The 20,508-nt window shown below is 53.8% G+C and overlaps 2 protein-coding genes across 6 annotated transcripts in view; both read right to left on the bottom strand.

The window, feature by feature from the left end:
* The window catches only part of SATB2 (SATB homeobox 2), a 140,147-nt gene extending 123,023 nt beyond the window's left edge, over window positions 1-17,124 (bottom strand). The window contains exons 1-3 of one of the 5 annotated variants that reach the window (XM_061456601.1): window positions 17,109-17,124; window positions 10,673-10,751; window positions 6,821-7,039 (exon numbers count right to left, since the gene is read on the bottom strand). In XM_061456601.1, coding sequence (XP_061312585.1) covers window positions 6,821-6,989 — 169 coding nt within the window. In that variant the 5' untranslated portion in view covers window positions 6,990-7,039; window positions 10,673-10,751; window positions 17,109-17,124. Of the gene's footprint in view, window positions 1-5,520; window positions 5,543-6,820; window positions 7,040-7,279; window positions 7,564-7,591; window positions 8,286-10,672; window positions 10,752-12,301; window positions 12,719-17,108 lie in introns of those variants that run through there. The other 4 variants (XM_061456607.1, XM_061456593.1, XM_061456617.1 and 1 more) reach the window with 4 other exon arrangements.
* LOC133269520 (basic proline-rich protein-like) lies at window positions 7,040-12,856 on the bottom strand. Its single transcript, XM_061453939.1, has 4 exons — window positions 11,947-12,856; window positions 10,135-10,487; window positions 8,845-9,677; window positions 7,040-7,565 (listed from the first exon to the last, which is right to left on the bottom strand). The coding sequence occupies exons 1-4, from the start codon at window positions 12,854-12,856 to the stop codon at window positions 7,040-7,042; spliced, it is 2,622 nt and encodes an 873-aa protein (XP_061309923.1).
* Window positions 17,125-20,508: the final 3,384 nt, after the last annotated feature.

The following is a 20,508-nucleotide window of genomic DNA, read 5'->3' as shown; positions in this document are numbered from 1 at the left end:
TCCCCCGAATTAAACGGCAAAGCGTATTTTCTGCCTTGCGTACCACTAATCAATGTAAACTCATTTGTATGGAACCCCTCAGCAGAGATGTCGCTGACGAGCGTTCTGCAACAAGTACAAAGCTTGTTGGAGGGCAATGTTTTTAGTACGCCTAAAGCCTAGAAAACATTTCTCAAAAGCCATCACATACTCAGCTGCCTTTTGTCTGCTGTGACTATTCCTTCCATCTGCATTAGTGATACATGTCACTGTGGGGACCGATGCAGCTGACCCAGGACATTTCATGCAGTAGGAACCAATTACCACAAGACAGTTTTTTCTAAGCTAGAAAGGGCATCAGTTCCTTGTCCAACACAGCAGGCTGGTTTCAAAACCACTCTGAGATTCTAAAGGAGAGCACACTTGTTCGGCACTTACAGAGTCTGAATCAGGCAGAGGTTATCTTGAACAAATCGCCATCATATCAATTCAAAGGGACTTGGTAATACTTTATACCTTGAAAACCTGGGCCTTTAATCCTAACACACAGCAGTAGTTACTAATTTAACTAAATTATAAGGGACGGTAAGTAAAGGCCTAACTTATCTACGCCTTGCAATTAGGGATTCGAAATAAAAACTTCCTAAGTTTTACAGATTTTTCAGTTATTTTGAAATGCTTAAAAATAAGATTTAAAAGCAGGTTGGGGACTGCTCAATGGCAAAAATAAGAATTTTTCTAAACGGGTCACACAGCTGATTGGCAAATATAAATACATGACTGCAGTAAACCTGTCTTCATTTTACAACATCATAGATGCCATACTGTATTACCACCTTCTGTGTCAATGGGAGTGACAAAAACCTTACTGGTCCAAGTACTTTATTTAAGCTCCAAATCAGCATTGTGACCTTTTTCCTCCCCATTCCACACAGACAGCTTTAAGGAAAACAGCAATGCTAGAAAGTTACTGCAAAAATAAATATTCAGACTAACATCTCCATGAAGAGTATTAAACACTTTCAAAGGTATTTTAAAGTAACTGATACCATCTGAAAGTCTGTGCTACAAACTATAAGATTTAAATATGACATAGCTGTCTGCTGAAATGACTTGATTACAATTACATTATACCAGGTTTTTTCTACTTTCAAATCCAGATAAAATAATCAGCACAGTAAAATAATTTAAATATAATACAAAGACTCCCAAAAATTAACTATTTAGGAAAGGAATCTGTATACCTCACCTTTGAGTGTTTATTCGTAACAATAAAAGCTTAATATTGCTTTTCGTCCTTCGATGTCTGAATCCATCTACATTCTGAGTGAGAAACATGTCGCTATTTCATTTCCTGAAAGTACATTTCCTCACTGGCATCTTTATAGTTTTTAATACGATTTTGCCATCTTCTTCAGGCACAAAACAATTCTGGGGAGTCACTCACAGACCCACCTTAGCAGGCGTTTTCAAACAATTGCCCTATAAATAATTGGCAGTAAATATATTCTGTTCCATCCCAGTGAAACTAAGAAAAAGCAGGACTCAATTTAAAAAGGCGGGGGGGGGGGGGGGGGGATTAACACTGACTTTTTCAAACATGCTGGTTTCTTTTTCTTTCCTTTAGTCCACAATGAGAAATAACAGCGCCCAGTTAACTAACGTGGCCATGGGTATGGGGTGGGAAGGAAGCGGGGAGATGACACACTTAGGAATTGTTGTGGGAAACAGTAAAATGTTACTACAGCTAAATCTTAAATCTTGAATTCAAAATTGTCAGTGGCTTTCTGCAGATGCAATTTAAGAGTTCCAAAATTACTCCAAACATCAAATTATGCCTAGGTCACCGAATGGGTGGATACCCTATATTCTGTTTAATGCATATGTTCAATTGGACGTATATTTTAACCAACTGTGTCTTTATTTTAATAACAGACCAAGTCCTGAAACACATAAAAAAAGACTATTTTTTTCGACCTCAGCAAAAAATACAGCTGATACACTACATGACTCTTCAGGAGCGACTGCTCTGTTTATTCTACTTACATGACATAATCCGACTGGAAAAGGGGGGTGGGGTGGAAAACAGCAAAAAGACCAGAATCACATTTTTAGCCATCAGGCATGAAAAAGAAATCACTGTCTCTCTTTTCTTACTGTTCCTGCTTAATTAGAAGCCTCTTCCTCCTTATGTATCAGAAACACGTAAAATCCAAGAATTTACATTTCCTCATAATCCCTACTGAATTATATCAAAGTATAAAGCAACATTTTCCAACTCTTTTGCAACAGAAAAAACATAAAATACATTCACATACTGCTGTTTCCTGAACTAACAAGGATTTGTGGTTTTCATGCTTCTATATCTTGATGTGTACTTCTTTCAGGAAGCAGGAAGATATTCTTCATCTAGGATCAAAGCAAGAAGACTATCTAAAACTTAACCTTTCACTTTACTCAACTGGTAAGGACAAGTGAAACGTGCCTCCTTACTCCCTTCAGGATACCATTTAGAGCTTAATGTTAACTAACCGCTTAGAACTGAGGAGCCAATTTGATCAAACTGTACAGAAGTGGATTTTCTCTTCAGTAAAGTACTTTAAGTCCTTGTAAAATATATAAAAGGTAGCACAAACCCTATGGCAATTTTGCAGAAATATTCAGAATGGATTTTGACAAACAGCTCTTCAACCATCCTCAGTTGGCATTTCTGTCACCCCAGAGACATATTAAAACAGATTTCTAACTACACCTAAGCAGACAAGACTGCGACATATCAGAACTTTACTGGGCTTACAGCAATCAGCAGCAGCCCTCTGAAGAGTCACTGCATACAGTTTCTGGTGCACCCAAGTTTGTACGAGCATGGTAACCACAGCTACAGATCATCCCGAACATACCATTCAGTATGAATTGCCTGAAAGTTTTCTCCTCTGTTACCATTCTCCAAATTAAATCACATATTTTAACGCTTTCATCAATAAGAATGTATTACTATCAGGCTGCATGAAACTAATCTAACCAGCAAATTTTTTGCAGTTATTTCCTGCTCCAAATTTGAACACCTTCTCTTGGCTATATTTTGGCTCTCTGTTTCTATTTCAACAAAACCAAACTCCAAAACAGTTCATTTTGCACACCGGCATTTTAAGCTGCATTCAGAGATTTTCGATGCTTATTATCTATGTTCTTCAAAATCAACGCATACACATATATAAGCACATCCACTTATATACAAACAGGTTCATGAACTGCAATCAACAATTTTGTAAATATACGTTTCCTAGCCATTAATCATCCCCCTTTTTTTTTTAATCCTTATGGAGTGAATTACTAACTGAGAGGAGACGCCAATTCTAGTAAGTGAATGTTACCCAACAGGGATATAAAGCTGTCAACACCATAGTGCTCTTGCTTGCTCTAAACTCTCTCCCAGGCTTCATATGTTTTTTAAAGCGATATAAGCCTTTTTTTGCCAGGGACCTTTCTAAAACCTGCCTCTCCTGAACATCTGAGCACTTGTGCTTTATTACATACAGGTTTTTAAACAGACTGGTTAGATAACTGCTGAAACATTTTAGAAAGCACTGTGTTAGTCAGGCAAACTGAAATCGGTCTCTTAACACGCTGGACTGACGCTAACAACATCATAAAAAGTACCAAAACTTTTAAATCCCCCATTAAACACAACCTTTAAGACCCCGTTTATCTTTTTAGTGACCTTTGCTAGTTTATTATTGCTGCTATAATGGCCCTTTGAATTAAGTACGTTCAGGTTAGGAACAAAAAAAAAGGAGAGTCATAAGGCAAAATTTCTCATGAGGATAATTGATTTTCTGTCTACACTACTAAAGCTTATTTTAATACATTTTTTCACTCATAAACCTAGAGAGAAAGCTAAAAACACCTACAGCACTACCATATTTCTCTGTTTCTCAGGGAAGTCACTGGAAAAATAATTGTAGCAAACACTATGATTATAAAACTTGTTACCAAAGGTCATCAGGCACATCATAGCACGAGTTAGTTGAGAGCTTATTGCTCTGCTCTCAGGGATTAAGTTCAGAAACAAATATTATTACACCAAAAACCCACCTGACAACTAGGAAGGAATTTCAGCATTTACATATCTAAGGCCCAAAATGAGATGAAAAAAAGGACTGCTAGCATCTGTCTTTGCTTTCAAAACCTTCAGATACACTTTATAAAATAAAAATAACATAAAACCTAAAATGGTCTCTAGTTCCCAGAAAAGTATTTCATTTCTCTCCCAAATTAAGTTCACATTCAATAAATGCTAGCGCTTCTTACAGCTTGAAAAATACAAATAAAACTGAAAGACTGACAACTGAAGCCTTGGATGTCATTTCACTATGACTTTCAACAGTTTCCTTTTTATCAAACATTAGGAGCAATACTAGAATAGCCTTTATTAATATTTATTTGAAGGGACATTTTATACTAATGTGCCAGTATATGAAGTCAGCATCTCCACGAATGTCTACAGCTGCGTTCCACAACTCAAGTGAAAAAATGACCACCACCACAGCCATCACTGCAAAGACACAGGTTTCCAGAAATACCCGAACTGGTGTGATCTGCATTCAGAAAAAGATCACTTGGTCACACAGGTTCTTAAAGATCAAACTTGCAAAGAGCAGAGAAAAAAAAATATCTGGAAATTAACTACGCTGATTTATCTTGAGAGCAGTTCCAGGAGGAAAAAAAAAAATGAAATCAATTTTAAACAGCACCATTATCTTATTAAAAAAAATCCGGCTTAACTAATTTAGTATTGAGTATTACAGAACCTAGGTAAGTATTCACACAAAGATAATTTTCTTTTTGCTTTCAGTATCAATAAGGAGTAATGAATAAACTTTATTATGAATAGGCTAAAACCAAAGAGATTGAGACTGCTTAAAGAACACCAGCTAAGGAGAAACAAAAAAATAATAAAATGCCTCCTGCATTTCCTATTCCCACACACTTTTACATTCCAATCTACTCCAAGTTTATAAACGAGCTTAAGAGCAATGAACGAAAACGTAAGCTCTTAAAAGCTCGCTTTCAGAAATGAGATTCTTTGTCTTAAGTGGAAGAAATCTTCCATAACTTAACAGGCCAGATTCAAGCTGTTCAACCAATATAACTATACAAGCCGGTGAATTTCTCTTGGCTAAGACAACTGCAATTAGAAAGCAACATATATTCCAAAACATTAAAAAATATTCCTTTAAAGTATATTTCTCTAAATGCCCCCAGGAAAAAGATTTTTGTTCCAGTTCTCACATTCTTTAAAATCAGCTATAACGCCTCAGTCTCAAGAAAGGTATCCAAAACTACATCTCTTACTTTTCATATGATTAACTAGTTCATTTTTACAATTATTCAACAGATTATTCCTCCACCGATTTGTAAATGGAATAGTACTACAAGTCTTTCACTGCAAAGCTGATTCTTCTTTTCCCATAACAGTAGAACACAAAACCCAGACATACAGTCATCCAAGAAACATAAAAAACTGGTGAGATCTCTTACCCTTCATTAGGTACATAAATGAATCCTACGTTTTTAAAATGAAATAAAATCTGCAGCCCCTTAGCAAACTTCAGCAATTAGGAAGCCTATTGAGCCAAAGAGGTCTAAAACAAGCATCTAATGGTAAAATAGCTAAATAAATCTCACGTAATAGAGAGTCATGTGATGACCATATCAAAGTATCTCCTGAAGTGTCATTTACACAAACTCGTTGTGTACAAGCAACTACATTTATGCGTTGCCACGCTGCACATTTTAAGACATAAATACAAGGAGATGGATTTTTTCTTTAAGGTCAAGTTATTTGTGGCCTGCCCTGCATTATTTTGCTCACAGCATCTGGCTAATTCCAAGATTTTTAAAGGTATTTTTCCTAACATGAGGAATACCGTGTTAAACGCAACATCAGAGTCAAGATGAAAAAAAAAAGAGGGTTATTTAGGAGAAGTGACTGGAAAGTTTAGCTACGTGGAACAAAAGGGAAAATAAAAGGAACCACAAGCGTTATTTGAACATGCTCTAAACACAGAACTGACCAACAACTAGATACCAAAGTACACATGAAAGTTGAAGTATTCTAGAGAATCGCAGGAATGCTTAACAACTAATGCTCGATAATTTGGGTGCAAGAGTTAAACCCTGCCCTCGTTTTGCCCTGTTCTCTTTCACAACGGCTACAAAACGCTACTCACGGGAACTAAACCCACCCCAAACATATCCCTAAATGCAGACATAAACGCTGCCATTTTTTCCCACCCCGGGGACCCAGCTCTCAGGGTTGTGGCGGTGGGTGTAACACACGTAACTCATGCCACCCGCACCCGTGAACGCAGCCGGGTGACCTAACCTAACCTGGAGACGATGCCGGGCCCCTGGGAGCCGCCGGCCAGGGCAGGGTGCTGGCCGCGGGTTGCCCCGGCGCGATCCGCCAGTGATCACGCAGAAAGCGCCGAGGGCATGGCCCAGCTCGAGGATTAGGCCTGGCCTTTGTGAGCCGCCCAGCCAGAGCTCGGGCCTAGGGGTGGCCTCTTGGGGAAGGCGGCCTTCTGACGAGCGGGCTCTGCAAGCCGCAGACCTCGGCACCGGTCCTGCCCCGAGACTGCAGCACCGCAGCGGTGTTGAGCAGATGAACGCTTTCCAGTGAAAGCGGGCAGTAGCTCGGCGGCCGCCACACGAACCTGCAGCCCCTCCGCGCACAGTGCCGACCCGCCCGCCAACTGCCCCCATGCCAGCGGAGCCGCCGAGCCGGGCCGGGCCGGGCCGGACGGCGGTGTCGCCGTGAGCGCGGCCGCACGGTTACCTCCCACGGGCTTGGTGACGGCGCCGTTGGGCCTCCCGCGGGTGCCCATGGGGCTGCCGTTCTGCTCCAGTCTGGCCACCTTCCCGGGAGGGGGTCCTTTGACATCGGGGCTGCCGCTGCCTCTGTCGGGGCTGTCCCGCAGGCAGGGGCTCTCACTCCTCCGCTCCATGCTCGGAGACGCGGCTCCCGCTGGCAGGTCGCAGTAGAAGGAGCACGGACCTAGGGGAAGAGAAACAAGGAGCGCTTCAGCGACCGCCGGCCCGGACCGCCGCCCGGCACCGGGTCCCCTTCCGCCCGCCAAGGCCCCCACAGCGTGTCCCCCGGACGGCTCAGCCCAGCGAAACCGGGCGAGTGCCCGGCCGAGCGTGATGCCGCCCCGCGCCCACCGCCGGAGAAGGCACCCCCGCTGAAAGCGAACAGCTCGGCTTCGACGGCCCCGGCCCGGCCGGACCGCCTTACCAGCTCGGCCCGCGGGTCCCGCTGCACGGCCCCAACCTGCGGCGGGCAGAGGCAGTCAGCGCTGCTTCCCGGCCCCCCATCGCGGCGGGCAGGCCGGCGGACAGCCCACCCGCCCGTCGCGGCCAGGTGGTGCGCCCCGGGTCCGGCCTCAGCCCCGGCCCGCCCCCGGGAGCCGCGGGGAAGAGGCTGCCAGTCCTGGCTGCCCCGCTGGCACGGCCCCCCCGCGCCGGCCAGCTGTGCAGCCACCGAGTAGCCGGCTGCTGGCGAGAAAGCCTCTAGCGAGCAGCTCCCGGGAGCTGCCGCTGTACTTACTGCTTATAGCCTGTCTGTAAGTTGGCTGAGTTGGGCTCTGTCCATGGATCAGAAGTAGAGAATCCAGGGTGGAAAGTTTTCTTGCTTCCTCCTCTCACGCCGCTTTCTTCCCTTCTACTGCTTCCCCCCACCCCCAGCCCCCTCCTTGCCCTCCTCCGGGGGTGCCGAGGCGGCGGGGCCGGGGCGGCTGCCCGCTCTGCGCGGGGTGGCAGGGGCCAGAGCCCCTTCCCGGAGGATCGCGGGCAGCGAGCGGAGCGGAGCGGGGAGGTCGGGGCGAGGGGGCGGGGAGCCGCGGGGCCGCCGGCTGCGGCGCGGAGGAGAGGGGAGAGGGAGCCGACTTCTCACACCTTCCGCGGAGAAAATCAATACCGGGGGAGACGGGGGGAGGAGAAGAGGAGGGAGCGCCGCTCCCCCGGGCTCCGCGGCGGTGGCGGGTGCCTAGCGGCGCAGGGAAGCGGCGGCGGCGGCCCCCGGTGTGTCACTTTCAATCGCTCCCTCCTCTGCCAGCGACAGCAGCGGCAGGAGGGAGTCGCCACAGAGAGCGGAGAAACGGTTATTAGTTGCGTTGAGTCATCGAGGCAGAGTGAGTCCTTTTTGGGGTTGTCCTTGGTTTCGGGTTTGGTGTGTGTGCACGCCTGTGTGTGTGTGTGTCTGCCTGTCTGTCTGTCTGCGCGGCGTTCCCGTCCCAGGGCTGTGCATCCCAAACATCGCCACCCCTCCTCGCCTCCGACACCCCTCCCCCTTCCCGCCCCCCCGCAAAAATCAAGTCTCGGTGCTGTCTCGGGATCGGGTGCAGACGGGCGCGCAGCAACCCACCCCCCCCGGCTCCGGCCCGCCCCGCGGAGCCCCAGCGTGGCCGGCCCGCTGCGCCCAGGGGTGGGAGGCAGAGACCCACCTGGCAGGAAATTAAACACCAATAAATAAATAATACATCTCGCACACGAAAAGCGAGCTCGGTGCCGCACGGAGGGAGGAGGGCGGGCTGGGTGAGGAAGGGGAAGCGCGGCAGGACGAGGCAGTGGTGACAGCAGAGACCCAGGGCAGAAGGGCGCAAGGACAGGGGCAGTCAGGCTGGGGGAGGGCCGGGGGAGTAGGAGAGGAGGAGGAGCTGGGAGAAGAAGGGGAAGGGGGGAAAGGGGTCTTAGAGGGGAAGTCGGAGTTAGGGAGACTGGACCGACCGGGGAGGAGCAAAGCTGCCACCGGCATCCAGTCCAGGCGCCGGGGTCGATCTGACGCAGCCGGTACGGCCTCACCACCTCCTGCCACACCGCGACCCTCGCGGGGCGACGAGCGACGGCGGGAGCCCTCCCGCCACCTCTCCCGGCCGGGGCGAGGCGACAGCAACTTTTCCGGTGCGGCGGGGGCTGCCACCCCGAGGGCCGGTCCCGCTTCCTCCGGGGAGCTGAGAGCGGGCGGCACGGCACGGCCGCAGGTAGGGCCCAACTGCCGCTCTAGTCCCCGCGCCCGGCTCCAGGCAGTTACCAGGCTGGCCCTGAATAATTGATGGTGGGGGCCGGGAGGAGGTGACAAGCCGGCAGGGAAGCGCTGCTGCTGCCACCGCTAAATTATTTAATAGCTGTGCTCCGGGTAGGGCATGACAGCGCTGCCTAAGTGCAGCCGGCGGGAAGAGAAGGGCTCCGGCGGGGAAGTCGCGGCGGGGCGGGCTCGGTCGCCTCGCCGGTCGCTCGGCAGCAGCCACCTCCCCCTCGGGTGTAAGGTGCACCGCGCCGCTCCCCGCGGCGGGCGGTGGCGGCGCGGGCGCTTCCCCCGGCGGGGCCATGCCCGGCAGCGCGCCCCGAGGGCTCGCAGCGCCCCCTGCCCGGCCCGGGGGGCGCAGGGGAATGAGCCGGCGGCCCCGAACCGCCGAGCCCTCCCCGCCCGGCGGCGGAACGAGCCCCGTGTTAAGGTGGACCGAGGAAATCTCCTCCAGCGCGGGAGGGGGGAGGCGGAAGGGAGGTGGTGGGGAAGTAGTGGCGGCGGTGGGCACCGGGATGCCCACCGCCGCCCCCCACACACACACCTCCCGTCCGCCGCTGGCTCCCTTCAGGGCACCGCCCTCCCCGCCGTGCCCCCTTAAGAGCTCTGCCTTTTACGGTGGCGCCGGAGGGTCAAAAAAAGAGGGGGCTGGGGGGGGGGGGGGGGCTAGGGTAGGGGGTGTCTGGGAGCCCCCCCCCCGCCCGGGCACGGAGGGAGCACCACCGGGCAGCCCTGGCGGCAGGTTTCCGTCCGCCCCGTGAAGGCGCGGGGAGTGCAGGGTGGGCAGCAGCGGTAGCCCCGAGCCCGCACGCAGTCGTCCCGGAGCGGCGAGCCCTACCAGTGCTGCCCTGGGGTTACGAGGAGGAGGGAAGAGCAGGTCTCCCGCGGGAGTACGGCCGGCGCTGGCCCCGAGCTGCCCCCCTCGTTCCCTCCCAGCGGCAGTGACAAGGCCGCCCGCCCGCCCGCCGAGCGCTCGGGGCTCGCTGGACTCCCTAGAACCAGTGCCGGGAGAAGCCGCGGATCCCCGGTCAGGGTAAGAGAAATAATCGCTTCGCTCCACGTCCGACCCCGAAAAGCAGCGCCAAGTGCGGCTTCTCCAGCCCCGGCCGATGCACTCGCGTCTCTCCTCTCCTCAGAAGGGGCAGGGGAATCCGCCGCCAAAGTCTGGATGCGGTATCAGCCTTCCTCGGGACAAGCAAGCCGCGAACGGGGGTGGGAGCCGGACCCGCCGCCGGCTGAAGTTTGGGGGAGCCAGAAAAGAGGCGGGGGCCAGCGGAAGGCAAGGGCGGGGGGACGCCGCCCGGGTTCGGGGGTCCGGGAGCTGTCGGATGAGCGAGCGCCGGTGCCGGGAAAGCGGAGGTTGCGGAGGAGGAGAGAGCTCTGCAGCGGCTGCCGCCGGCCAGGTCTCCTCCTGCCGTCCCTTTCGGAAAGGAGGCAAAGTTTGGAGAACTCTCGGTTTTCTTTTTAAATAACTCGAGCTAACTTTTCTCTCTCCCCCCCCCCTTTTTTTTTTCCCTTAATCCGATAAAGCTTAGCAGCCGCTCTCACATGGAAGTGAACCTTTTCCACCAGCTATCGAATAATCGAATAATGTTTTGGTCTTACCTTTGATGTTGAACTACGAATCCCCGCGGATCAATGGCCAGAAAGTTAGAAGAATTGGTGATTTAGGACTTCAGTACTTCTGGAAAAAAAAAAAAAAATGCCTATGGTTTAGCCAGGATCTTCCCTGTCTGATTCGTTACTATTATTATATCTGATGATGTGGATGGATGGAGAGATTCAATCCAAGCCCATTAATGAGCTATTTTATAAACACCACCGTCTGAAGATCTTCATTTACATTTTGTCAGTGATCCTTTCTTTACCAGCGGAGACGTGTGGCGGCAGAGCGATTACAGGACTTTAGTAAAGCTCCTCTAAGAGCACCACTGCCTTGTTAATCGATTAATATTTTATAAAGCGTAAATATTTTATAAAGTTTTTAGGAAAACTATCGATTCTAAATTATTAAACTAGTCAAAAGGGCATTTGAATAATGCATACAATTAAATACATTTAAATATATATGTAGCAATTGCTTTATTTGCAATGAATACCCTGCACCTTTCTCTCGCGTTCGTTTTTTTTTCCCCACCGCAGCTGGTTTCTTATTTGCATGTTCACTGGAATATCGGCATTGCCAAATACGTGTTTATTCCTGTGTTTGTAAACTGAACGTTTACACAAATTACTCTTTTAATTTCGAAATCGGGAGCGGTAATCATTTGAGAGTTTCGACGCGGAAGCAAAAGGGCTTATTCATAAAACTGAGGGGAAACAGAACCAAGCGCGTATAAATTTTGCTGGTTGGTAACTTCTGGTTTGTAAACATCACTTGACAGATTTTATGATACACAATGCTTATTTTTCTTTTACATATTTTTTTCCGAATAAAAGCCTTTTATTTCTGTTTCAAATTACAAATGCCTTTTTTTTTCTTCAGTGCATAATTTTCACATGTTGTCCTTATTTCCACTGGAAAAAAAAAAGGCGATTATTTCCCATCGCTTTCCCCATTCGTCCTCGCTATAAACCTCGCTATAAAAAGAACTGTTTATTTTTAATACTTTTTAAATTAATAATAACAACAACGTCTTTTCCATTTTCTAACACGAACTCCAGTAGACTTTTCTGCTCTCGCACTCTGGTGAGACCAGGAGTGGGTGCGCTCCTAGTCCCCAACGCTCCTTGTTACCGAAGTTTATAGACGCCTCAAGTGGTTGATAGCCAAAAAAAAAATTGAACAAATGAACAAAAACACCTCCTTGGAAAAGTTTGGTTTTCATTAACTATCGCTTTTAAAGCCAAAACGCATGGAAGCGATCGTAGCTCCGTGCCTGCACAGGCTTCAGAGGCGGGCGGCTGCAGCTGGGGCTGCCGTGGGCTGCCGCGCCTCGGCCGCCCGCGGTGCTGCCCCCGGGCCGGGGCCGCCCTCACCCCGCACAGCTGCTCCCGAAAGCACCGCCGTCCCCGACAGAACCCGCCGGGCTCCCGTGCGCTCTCCCCTCCGCCGGCTTCCTCCCGTTCCGCCCAGTGCCTCCTGGAGGCCGCGGCGTCCGTGGGACGCCAACCCCACCGCCGGGCTGGTGCCCCCGCGGCGCGGCGGAGCGCTGCGGCCAGGGCCGAGGAGGGACTCCGGCCGCCGCACACTTGGGTGTCGGGGGGCGCCGGCCTGCCCCCCGCGGGCACTACTTCGAAGCGAGGAGGCCCAGAGCTGCCGCGACGATGCAGCGGCCGGCAGAATGGGAGCGGGGTGGTCCCGCAGCCCCGGTAGGGCAGCGCCGAGTGCCCGCGCGGTCGGAGGCAGCAGCAGGCACCGCCGAAGCGGGCTAATTCGGCAAGGGGAGAGCGGCTTCCGCAGGCGAGGACTCCCGTCTCCCTGCTCACTCGCGGCCTGAGCTCCCTTCCCAGCGGCTGCCATCGCGATGGGACCAAGCTCGAGGCCGCTCCTCGGGGCCGGGACCGGACCACCCGCCCGACCCATCCCGGCGTCTTCCCCTTCACACAGCGCCATCGCGCGGGCACCGGCGCCGGCGCAGCCCGAGGCGGCCGCTGCTCAGCCCTGACTGTGGCCCCGGTGCTCCGGTGCGGCCGGGCAGGGCGAGCACCACCTGCTAAGGGGGGCGCCCGGGCTCCTCCTGCGCCGACCCTACCGACCTCCACTGCGCCGCTCCGCCCTGCCGCCTTGCCCGCCGCGCTGCATGCCGTCGAGGCTCCGGTACCCGCGGCCAGGCCCGAGCAGGGCATAAAGGCCGGCCCGGAAAAACCCGTGGGGACTGACCTCCTGCCCGGTGCGCTTTTTTGGCGCTGCCCCCGCGGATGCGGAAAGGCGCTGCGCAGCCGAGGAGCCGGCCTCCCGTTCCGGAGCAGCCCCTACATTTAGCTCCCGCCGTCGGGGACGAGCCGTCCAACCCTACTGCGCCACACTACCGCGATCCCCAGCTCGGCGCCAGGTTTAGGAGGTGAAGCTAAAACGAAACGAAAATATCCCTGATCCCAAGGGCAGGAGGAGCTCAGCCCTTCCCACAGCACTTCGAGGGGAGAGCTCCATCTCCCCCCAACAGGAACACAGGCGGGTCGTCGCCCTTTCCCAGCCGCACACCGCTGCTTTGCTGACGGCAGACCAAGCCTAAGTGGGCAGCTGCCCAGACGTCGAGCGCGGCGGCTGCCCGGGCGCCTGGCGAGTCCTGGCTCCGCGATACAGCGCCTTGGCCCCGCGGGAGCTTCCTCAGCCTCTTCGGGGTCCGCACGGCTCGTTCGTGCTGTGCCGGTGAAAAAGGCGGGGGGGGGGGGGGGGGGGGGGGGCAAGAAACGGAAAAAAAACCCACAAAATAAAAAGCGTCTTCATGGCGCCCGAGTTCCGACGGAAAGAGTATCTCTGCAGACTGCCCTCGCCTTCATCCTTCCCCTCACTGATTTTATTAATAAATCCTTTGCCGCTAACACTAGTTATGTATAGAAGGAGCTGCGGATAAAAAGAAATCTCTACAGCCAAACATACAGGGAAGGGAAAGACTCGGCCGGAGCTGTTATTACACCCTATTTCGGTGTCAGAAAGCAGCGCAGCCCCGGCGAGGCGAGCGCACGCAACGAGCTGGCCGCCGGGCCGCCTGGAGAGGGGCTGAGCCGACCGCTGCCAGGGTCCTGCCCGGCTCCCTCCTGCCCTCCGGCTGCCACTGCGATCTGCAGCTTCCCCTTGCTCCTCACAGCCTTCTCCAGCTCTTGGCTGTCCCGCTGGCCGCAGGCTTGCGGTTTTCCCGCAATCACACGCTGCAGTGAGAGCCGCGAGGGATTTCCTCCGTGAGATTTCACGCTCATCGACCCGCCTCACCTTAGACTTCAGAGACTCTTCGGTTTTGTACAGCTTCTCTAAAATAATGTTTAGATTTGTCAACTGTCAGCAGCAGAGAGCACAGACCGAACCGCCTGTGCCCTGCGGCTCTTCTCCTTCAAATTAGCAGCTTACAATTGGAAACGAAGGAAGAGTTTTACTACCTTCGTTGCGATTAAGGAAAATTCCTTAGATCCGAGAAAGAAGTGACTAACAAGTTCCGAGACGAGCCCCGCCACCGAGCACCAGCTGAGGCTGCTGGCTGCAGCAGCCCAAGGCCACTCCGGTGCCGTCTGCCCCGGGCCGGGCGGCGCGTCCCTCTCTCGCCCCGAGATGCCCGCGCCGAGCGGCGCTGCCCGGAGAAACGCGCGTCCCGCCTGCCGCGCACCGGCAGAGCCACGGCATGAACGAATGCGGCGGGGGGCTGCAGCGGCGAGCGGCCCGCCTCGGCCGGGGAGCCAGCCCGATGCGTGCCTTTTCACCCAGAGGCGTTTGCGGAGTGCCCAGGGAGCCGCTTTTACCCCCAGCCGTGTTATCGCTTAGGGCTGGTGCGAGAGACGGCGGAGCTCAGCAGGACATACCAAGAGTGCAGGGCGGAGGACTCGTACCCTAAGGCACGAATCGTTAATTGCAACGATTTAAGTAAATTAGCAAGAGCCCTTCTCCCCCGCCCGGCTCCGACCTGGAAGCAGAGTACCACCCGCCCTCGTTCGACACCCACCGCCTCCCAAACTCAAGTTCCTGCGGCCGGCGGAGACCAGACGGGAGTAGAGGCCCCAGCAGCGCCGGGAGGACAGAGCCGATTCCCAGCGCCCTCCCCGAGAGCAGCGCTCAGCCCTAGCCTCGCCGTCTCCGCCGTGCTCATTCCTCAGGACGCGGCTGAACAGAGACTGACTCCTGAGCAGAGCAGGGTGACATTTTCCTCCTAAATCCAAATTTCGTCTTTAACACTCTGATCTTTGCACGCAAAACACCCGTGAAAAATCAAACCACCAACAAATGCGTACAGAGAAGCCTCCGCTCTGTGGCGCAAGGCAGCAGCTCCAGCCGGCTTCTTGCAGTAGAGATGGTGCTCGGGGAGCGCAGCCATGGGGGAACCTACCTCCCCCCCTCGCTCCCCCTGAAGCCAAAGGCAGGTCATTCTGAGACAGAGCTGAGCCCAGCCGGCAGCTGCTGAAGCCGGGCTGAAGGGACCGGGCTGAGAATTTAGCCGTTTATGTGCAAATAACTGAAGGTTGCTGCTCTGCTCAGTGAAAAGGGGCAGACATTGCAGGGGATTTCGAGTGAAGATAAACAGAGGTTTTATTGAACTACAAAAGCTAAAAATGCCGTTGAACAGATCAAGGAAACGCACCCTAACGCACACGAGCACCAAGCCTCCCACAGCCCAGGTCCAGCAAACGGCAGCCAGCTCAGAGCCTTCCCGGCCCCATGAAACGGGCTTGCCCCCGTCCCTAGCGAAATCTCCGCACCTGAAGAGCTGCAAGGTACTGGCGGGGTGCCGCTCAGCCGCTTCAGGCTTTGGCAAGCCCTGTACTGCTACCAGTGGAGCTCAAAGGGCGCGCTCTCTGCAAAGGGGACACCCATGTAGCTCCAGGGCAGGAAAAGGCCAAATCCTGACGCTTTTCCTCCTACAAAAAGTCCTATTATCTTTTCCCGTGGCCTCAAAACTCTGCCCGCCTATATGAGCAAACACAAAGAGCTTTCGGGGCCAGGACTGGTACTTGGCCTGCAAGAGGACCACCTGGGGTCTGAGGCTGCCCGCCCGCTCTCAGCAGGTTCAAGGTAGTGGGAGGGCAGTCCCGGTGGCCTTGCAGAAGCGGCACCCTATAGCCTGAACGTGGCTTCCCGCGGCGGCAGATACCGGGGCTGCGGAGGCCTGCGGATACTGCCCGGAGCCTGCCCGCCGTCTGCCGGCTGGGCCGCGCTGCGCTGCCCCCGCTATGCTTCCACACGTCCCCATCCAGCCCCGTGCCCCGGCGGCGTTCAGGGAGCGAAGCGGGCCGGCATCCTGTGCCCAGCAGCCTACGAAGGCAGCCATCTCTCAGCCTCGCGTGGGGGGGGGGGGGGGGGAGGCAGCGAGAGGTGACCATGGGGCCGCGCACCGCTGTCACGCAGCGAGCTCGATTCCTCCTTGATCCTTGTCTGCCACTAGCCCGAGCGCTTCACCCGGCCTGCGGGGCCGGAAGGCATCCGGCTGTCCCGGCTCTCCGCCGCAAGCGGCCAGTGCACTTCCGTGATAGATTTCAGGTTTGTGAGGGACTGGTTATCAGTACCCGCAGTTTGAAATCCCGTTACAAAACCGGACCAGACGCAATGCTCGTCTGCTTCCCATCACGGAATCACTCCAACCAAATCAGCATCTAACAAGCGAGTTTGTCCCCAGCGGGTACGACAGTTCTCGCTTCCTCCGCTCCGTGAACCGCTGCACTTCTGCCCCAGGAAGTGCCTTTCGCCCACACCGCCCCTGCGGGTGACACGATTATTTCTCCTCATGGCCAGCGTGTCGCGGGGAGCCGGAGGCACCCTGGTCCCCAGGGCGAACGGGCGCCGGGGCTCAATCCGCGCCGCCGCGCCTCTCCGGGGTCCCCCGCCGCCGCAGCCTCCCACCCTCCTAAAGACGAACCGTTCCGAGATCTCTGCGCTTTGTCAAGCCGCCGGAGTATTTGACAGTCACAACTACCTGTAAATATTCTGACTGGTTTGTATACGAGACACTTTTTTAGCCTCAAGCCTGGCAAGTCTCACCCGAGAGGAGCTGTAACACTACCGCAACTTCACCGCGCTTCGCTCTCGAAGCTGAATAGCAACTGCTGAGCCTGGGAGCGGTAGGGACAGCTACCGCTTCCCTCTCCCCGCACCTTGAAATGCGGTAGCCAAACACTTGATTTAAAATGCTAACAGTGAGGCGAGAATTCAAACTGGTAACAGAGAAAAAGAGGTGCCTATTAACAAACCATCCTTTCGGGGACAACAAAACGGTTCACGCACGGGCTGATGTGCCAGATTTTCAAGCATACTTGCGAACGCAGTTTAAGGAAAAAAAATAATCATGAGATCAGAGCTTCTCCCTGCAACACTCCGAGATTTCATAATCGGTCTGCCCAGTTTTTACTTCAACCTCTCCTTTTCCTACCCATTACACAAAAATTAGCAGCGTGGAATTACCTGTCTGCTTCTTTGTGCCTCTTTCAAGCAAAGGAAGTAAAAGTCACTTCACCTATTAGCTTGTGTAAGTAATAAAGAGGTGGTAACTTGGAGCTACCACATTTTGAAGATAGCGTCATACATTTTAGCATAAATAAGGGCGTTATAGCTCTAGTGATTACTGGATCAATTCATCAGTGCAACAACTTGTGGCGCCTTCGGTTCTTAGCGAGTATTTGTTCCGTCACTGGGAACAGCTCTGTACACCCCGCCTCGCTAAGACAAGAACGGCAGCAGCCCCGCTGTTTCTGGGGCGTCTCTGCGCGCGTTTATTGAAGGGAAAGGCAGTTTGTGAGCGCCTTCACTCTGTATCAACCTATTTTGAGCCAGACCCGATGGGATTTCTCTGGTTGCAGCATCTCCCCCCCCCCCCCCCCCCCCCGCGCAACGAGGACAAGGTGGAGATGCAGCGGCTCCCGTAAGAGAGCGTCGTGGCGTGAGGCTTCAGCCTCCCCTCGCACAGCAGCGAGGAATTTGCCCAACTTTGCGCAAGTTTCACAGCCCTGGGCTTTTTCTAAATCGTTTGCAATAAAGGGACTGCTTAAGAGCCCAGCCATGCTGCCGGCAAACTCCAGAGGCTTTTCGCAGAACTGCCTCCATTCGACTGAGGGGTCGAGAGTGGGGCGCACGCCTGGGATGGGTGAGCTCCCGGCACCTCACGCCCCGCCGGTTCTAGCCCCTACTCCGGCTTGCTCCGCTCTCGGTGCCAGAGGGAGCTCCGAGCCGGCTCATCGCCAGGCTGGCAGCGGTACTTCCACCGGCAGACACTGTTGCTCGTACCGGTGGGAGCCCACAGCCCCGCCGGAATGCTGCACTGGGTAGGACGGGGACACGGAGCTTCATCAGGTATTGGACTGCTGGGAGAAAACCCACCCAGAGGAAGCCGGGCTCCGGTCCCCGTGGGATGGGAGAGGACGGACCTGCTCCTGCCACCCCGGGAGGGAAGTGTCAGCAGCATCCGGCTTTGACGCTTTCGGCCTCGGCGACCCTCCCCAGCTGACTGACCGCCCGCGGGCGGCGGCGGCAGATGCTGCGGAGCGAGGCGCGCCGTTAGACCGGCACGCCGGGAGACCCTCTGCCAGCTCACCCTTCGAGGCGTCTCCCGGGCAAGACGAAAGGGTCGGGTGTGGGCCAAGTGCGCAGGCAGCAGCAGAGCCCTTCTCAGCCCAACGGGCACTGCCTGTCCCCCTGCCTTAGCCGTTAGGAAGGCCAACCGGCCACCGGTACCCCGCACGCCGCGGCAGAGGCCCCGACCTCTGCGGACCCTTTTAAGTGCTCATGGCGCGGGGCCTTCCCGCTCTCCCGAGGTGCCCTTCCTCGGGTGGGTGCTTCTCGGCTTCCCCTTTCCGTGGTTGTGAAACGCTGCCACCACTATCGCAGAGTGTCGACTCTCCCTGCAAAAACCGGTCCTTACAACTGGACGGGAGGTTGCAAACAGCATTGCTAACCCCATTCTGCCGTTTGTCCTCGGCATTCTCACCCCATTCAGGGCCCTTCTGGCAAGTTATGGTGACATCTGCACACCTACAAATAGAAGCAATTGTCCCAGGTTTTCACCGCCAGGTGGATTTTTTTTTTCCTAGTCTTGCATGATGTGCAGCTGTACCAGCTGGAAAAGAGGATAAGGGATGCAGTGGGACCACACAGCCAGTCTAGCTTCAAGAAAGATGGATCCAGGGCTGTGTTCGCTACACAACCTGCCCGGGCCCACCGTTTCTCGCCCCTGTTTGTGCTCACTCTCCCCACGGTGAAGCTCACCGGACCCGGCTGTGGGGTGGTGGGGAGCCTGTCAGGAGCTATGCGCCCTGCCCGAGAGCTGGCACCGCTGAGGGCAAGCCCTCCATCCTCACTGACCCTTGCCTGGCCACCAGGAGCCCGAGGGCTCAAGCGGCCACCGGAGCACACTGTCCCCCGGGTGGGGACGGGGACAGGACCCGTCCTGTTTACAGGCTTTCCGACACCCGCCGAGGCTGGGAACCGGGCGCCCTGGGAGCAACTCCCTGCCTCTGGTCCGACCACAGACACACCAATATCTGCAAACTAGTCGCAAGCGGACGAACAAGATCCGACCTCCAACCGCCCCGCCGGTCCGGCTCGCCTGCGTGTGCGGCCGGAGCCCGGCCCGCGGCCGGCCCCGGGGCGGTAGAGAGGCTGCTGCCCACCGCCCCTCTAGGTCTCAGCCCCGTTACCGCCGGGAGAAGCCGAGGGGGTGGTGAGGGGTGTTGCCGACGAGAATCAAATAAATCACTTTCTCAATTTCCACTTTGATTATATAGTCCTGCTTTTATGGGCCTGCCCGGCAGCCTGGGCCCACGGATTTACACCGCTTTCAAAAGCTTTGACAGTAAAATCCCAGTGAACTCCAAGCACCCGCCCACTCCCACAAAACAAACGGGAGCACAGCGTCAGGCTAGGCTGACCTCCCCTCTGCCACCCCACAGTCCTCGGGTTTATTACAGCCTTGGATGTCTTTCAGCTTGGGAAAAGAAAGAGGAGAGGAAGTCTGAGGTCTATTAATATATTTGCGATTAAGACAATTAAGTAACCCACACGATGTAGCAGCCCCTCCCTCTTAACAGCTTCCTCATTTCTGCCAAGACAGTTTACTCACTGCGGCTAAAACAAGCTCCCTGATCCCTTCACAAAAATTAGAAACAACAGCTAATAAAGCAGCAAAATAGGAGGTAGGCTCCATGGGAAACCAGGCATGGAAAGTAACTGTGCGACTGCCAGGCTGGATTGCTCTTTCATATTCATGTCTGATGGACAATGTGCAGCTCATTTCCCTAAATTCTTCAGGATTAGGCTGCAGCTGGCCGTCAGAGTGGACATGTACAGCAGGGTATGGCCCTCAACTGGCAGTGGAGAGATTTTTCTCTTGGAGATGGCAGTGGGGTTCACTGGTGGCTCACATGTCAGCCCCTCACTACCCAATTCTGTACAGTCAAGGATTCCCCAGCAAGACAGCAGAGTTCCTGAGGAGATCTGGGCTGTCTGCCCTCCCAGAGGCCTCCTTGGAACAAGACTCCTACAGTTTTTCATCTCCGAGCATAAAAGTAGCATATACAATAGTATATATATTTGTTTTGAAACCTTTTAGTGATTCACCAACCAAGAAAAACTGTGCTAGTGTCCACAAATTAACAGGCTACCTTTTGAGATATCTTCCACCAATGCCTGCAAATAGACCCAGTGACTCCCCCTCCCCATAAGTCATAATAGATGCACAACTCCCTCTAAAGACCTGTAGCTGATGGCTGAAACAAGCCGAGGTATAGAAATTACAAGAGGGACCTAAAGAACTCTATCAGAACAGCAAGTCCCTGTCAGTAATGAGCAGCTGAGGGATGAGTGGAAGAGG

The sequence above is a fragment of the Pezoporus flaviventris genome, unplaced genomic scaffold, assembly GCF_033815535.1.
Source record: "Pezoporus flaviventris isolate CSIRO_AGI_PZ_B2104156 unplaced genomic scaffold, CSIRO_AGI_Pfla_v1 ptg000001l, whole genome shotgun sequence".
NCBI lineage: Eukaryota > Metazoa > Chordata > Aves > Psittaciformes > Psittacidae > Pezoporus > Pezoporus flaviventris.
Note: the sequence above shows the minus strand (reverse complement) of the source record. Positions and strands in the feature narration are given on the sequence as shown.

Bases quoted from the DNA above. Each gene is read 5' to 3' on its own strand.
- LOC133269520 (XM_061453939.1), bottom strand. From the start codon at position 12,856: ATGCCCTGCTCGGGCCTGGCCGCGGGTACCGGAGCCTCGACGGCATGC. The intron at 10,488-11,946 runs GCACGGAGCTAC...CCTTTCCGAAAG, and splicing joins CGCCTCTGAAGCCTGTGCAG to GGACGGCAGGAGGAGACCTG. The intron at 7,566-8,844 runs GTGAGGCCGTAC...AGCTCCCGGGAG, and splicing joins TCGCGGTGTGGCAGGAGGTG to CTGCTCGCTAGAGGCTTTCT.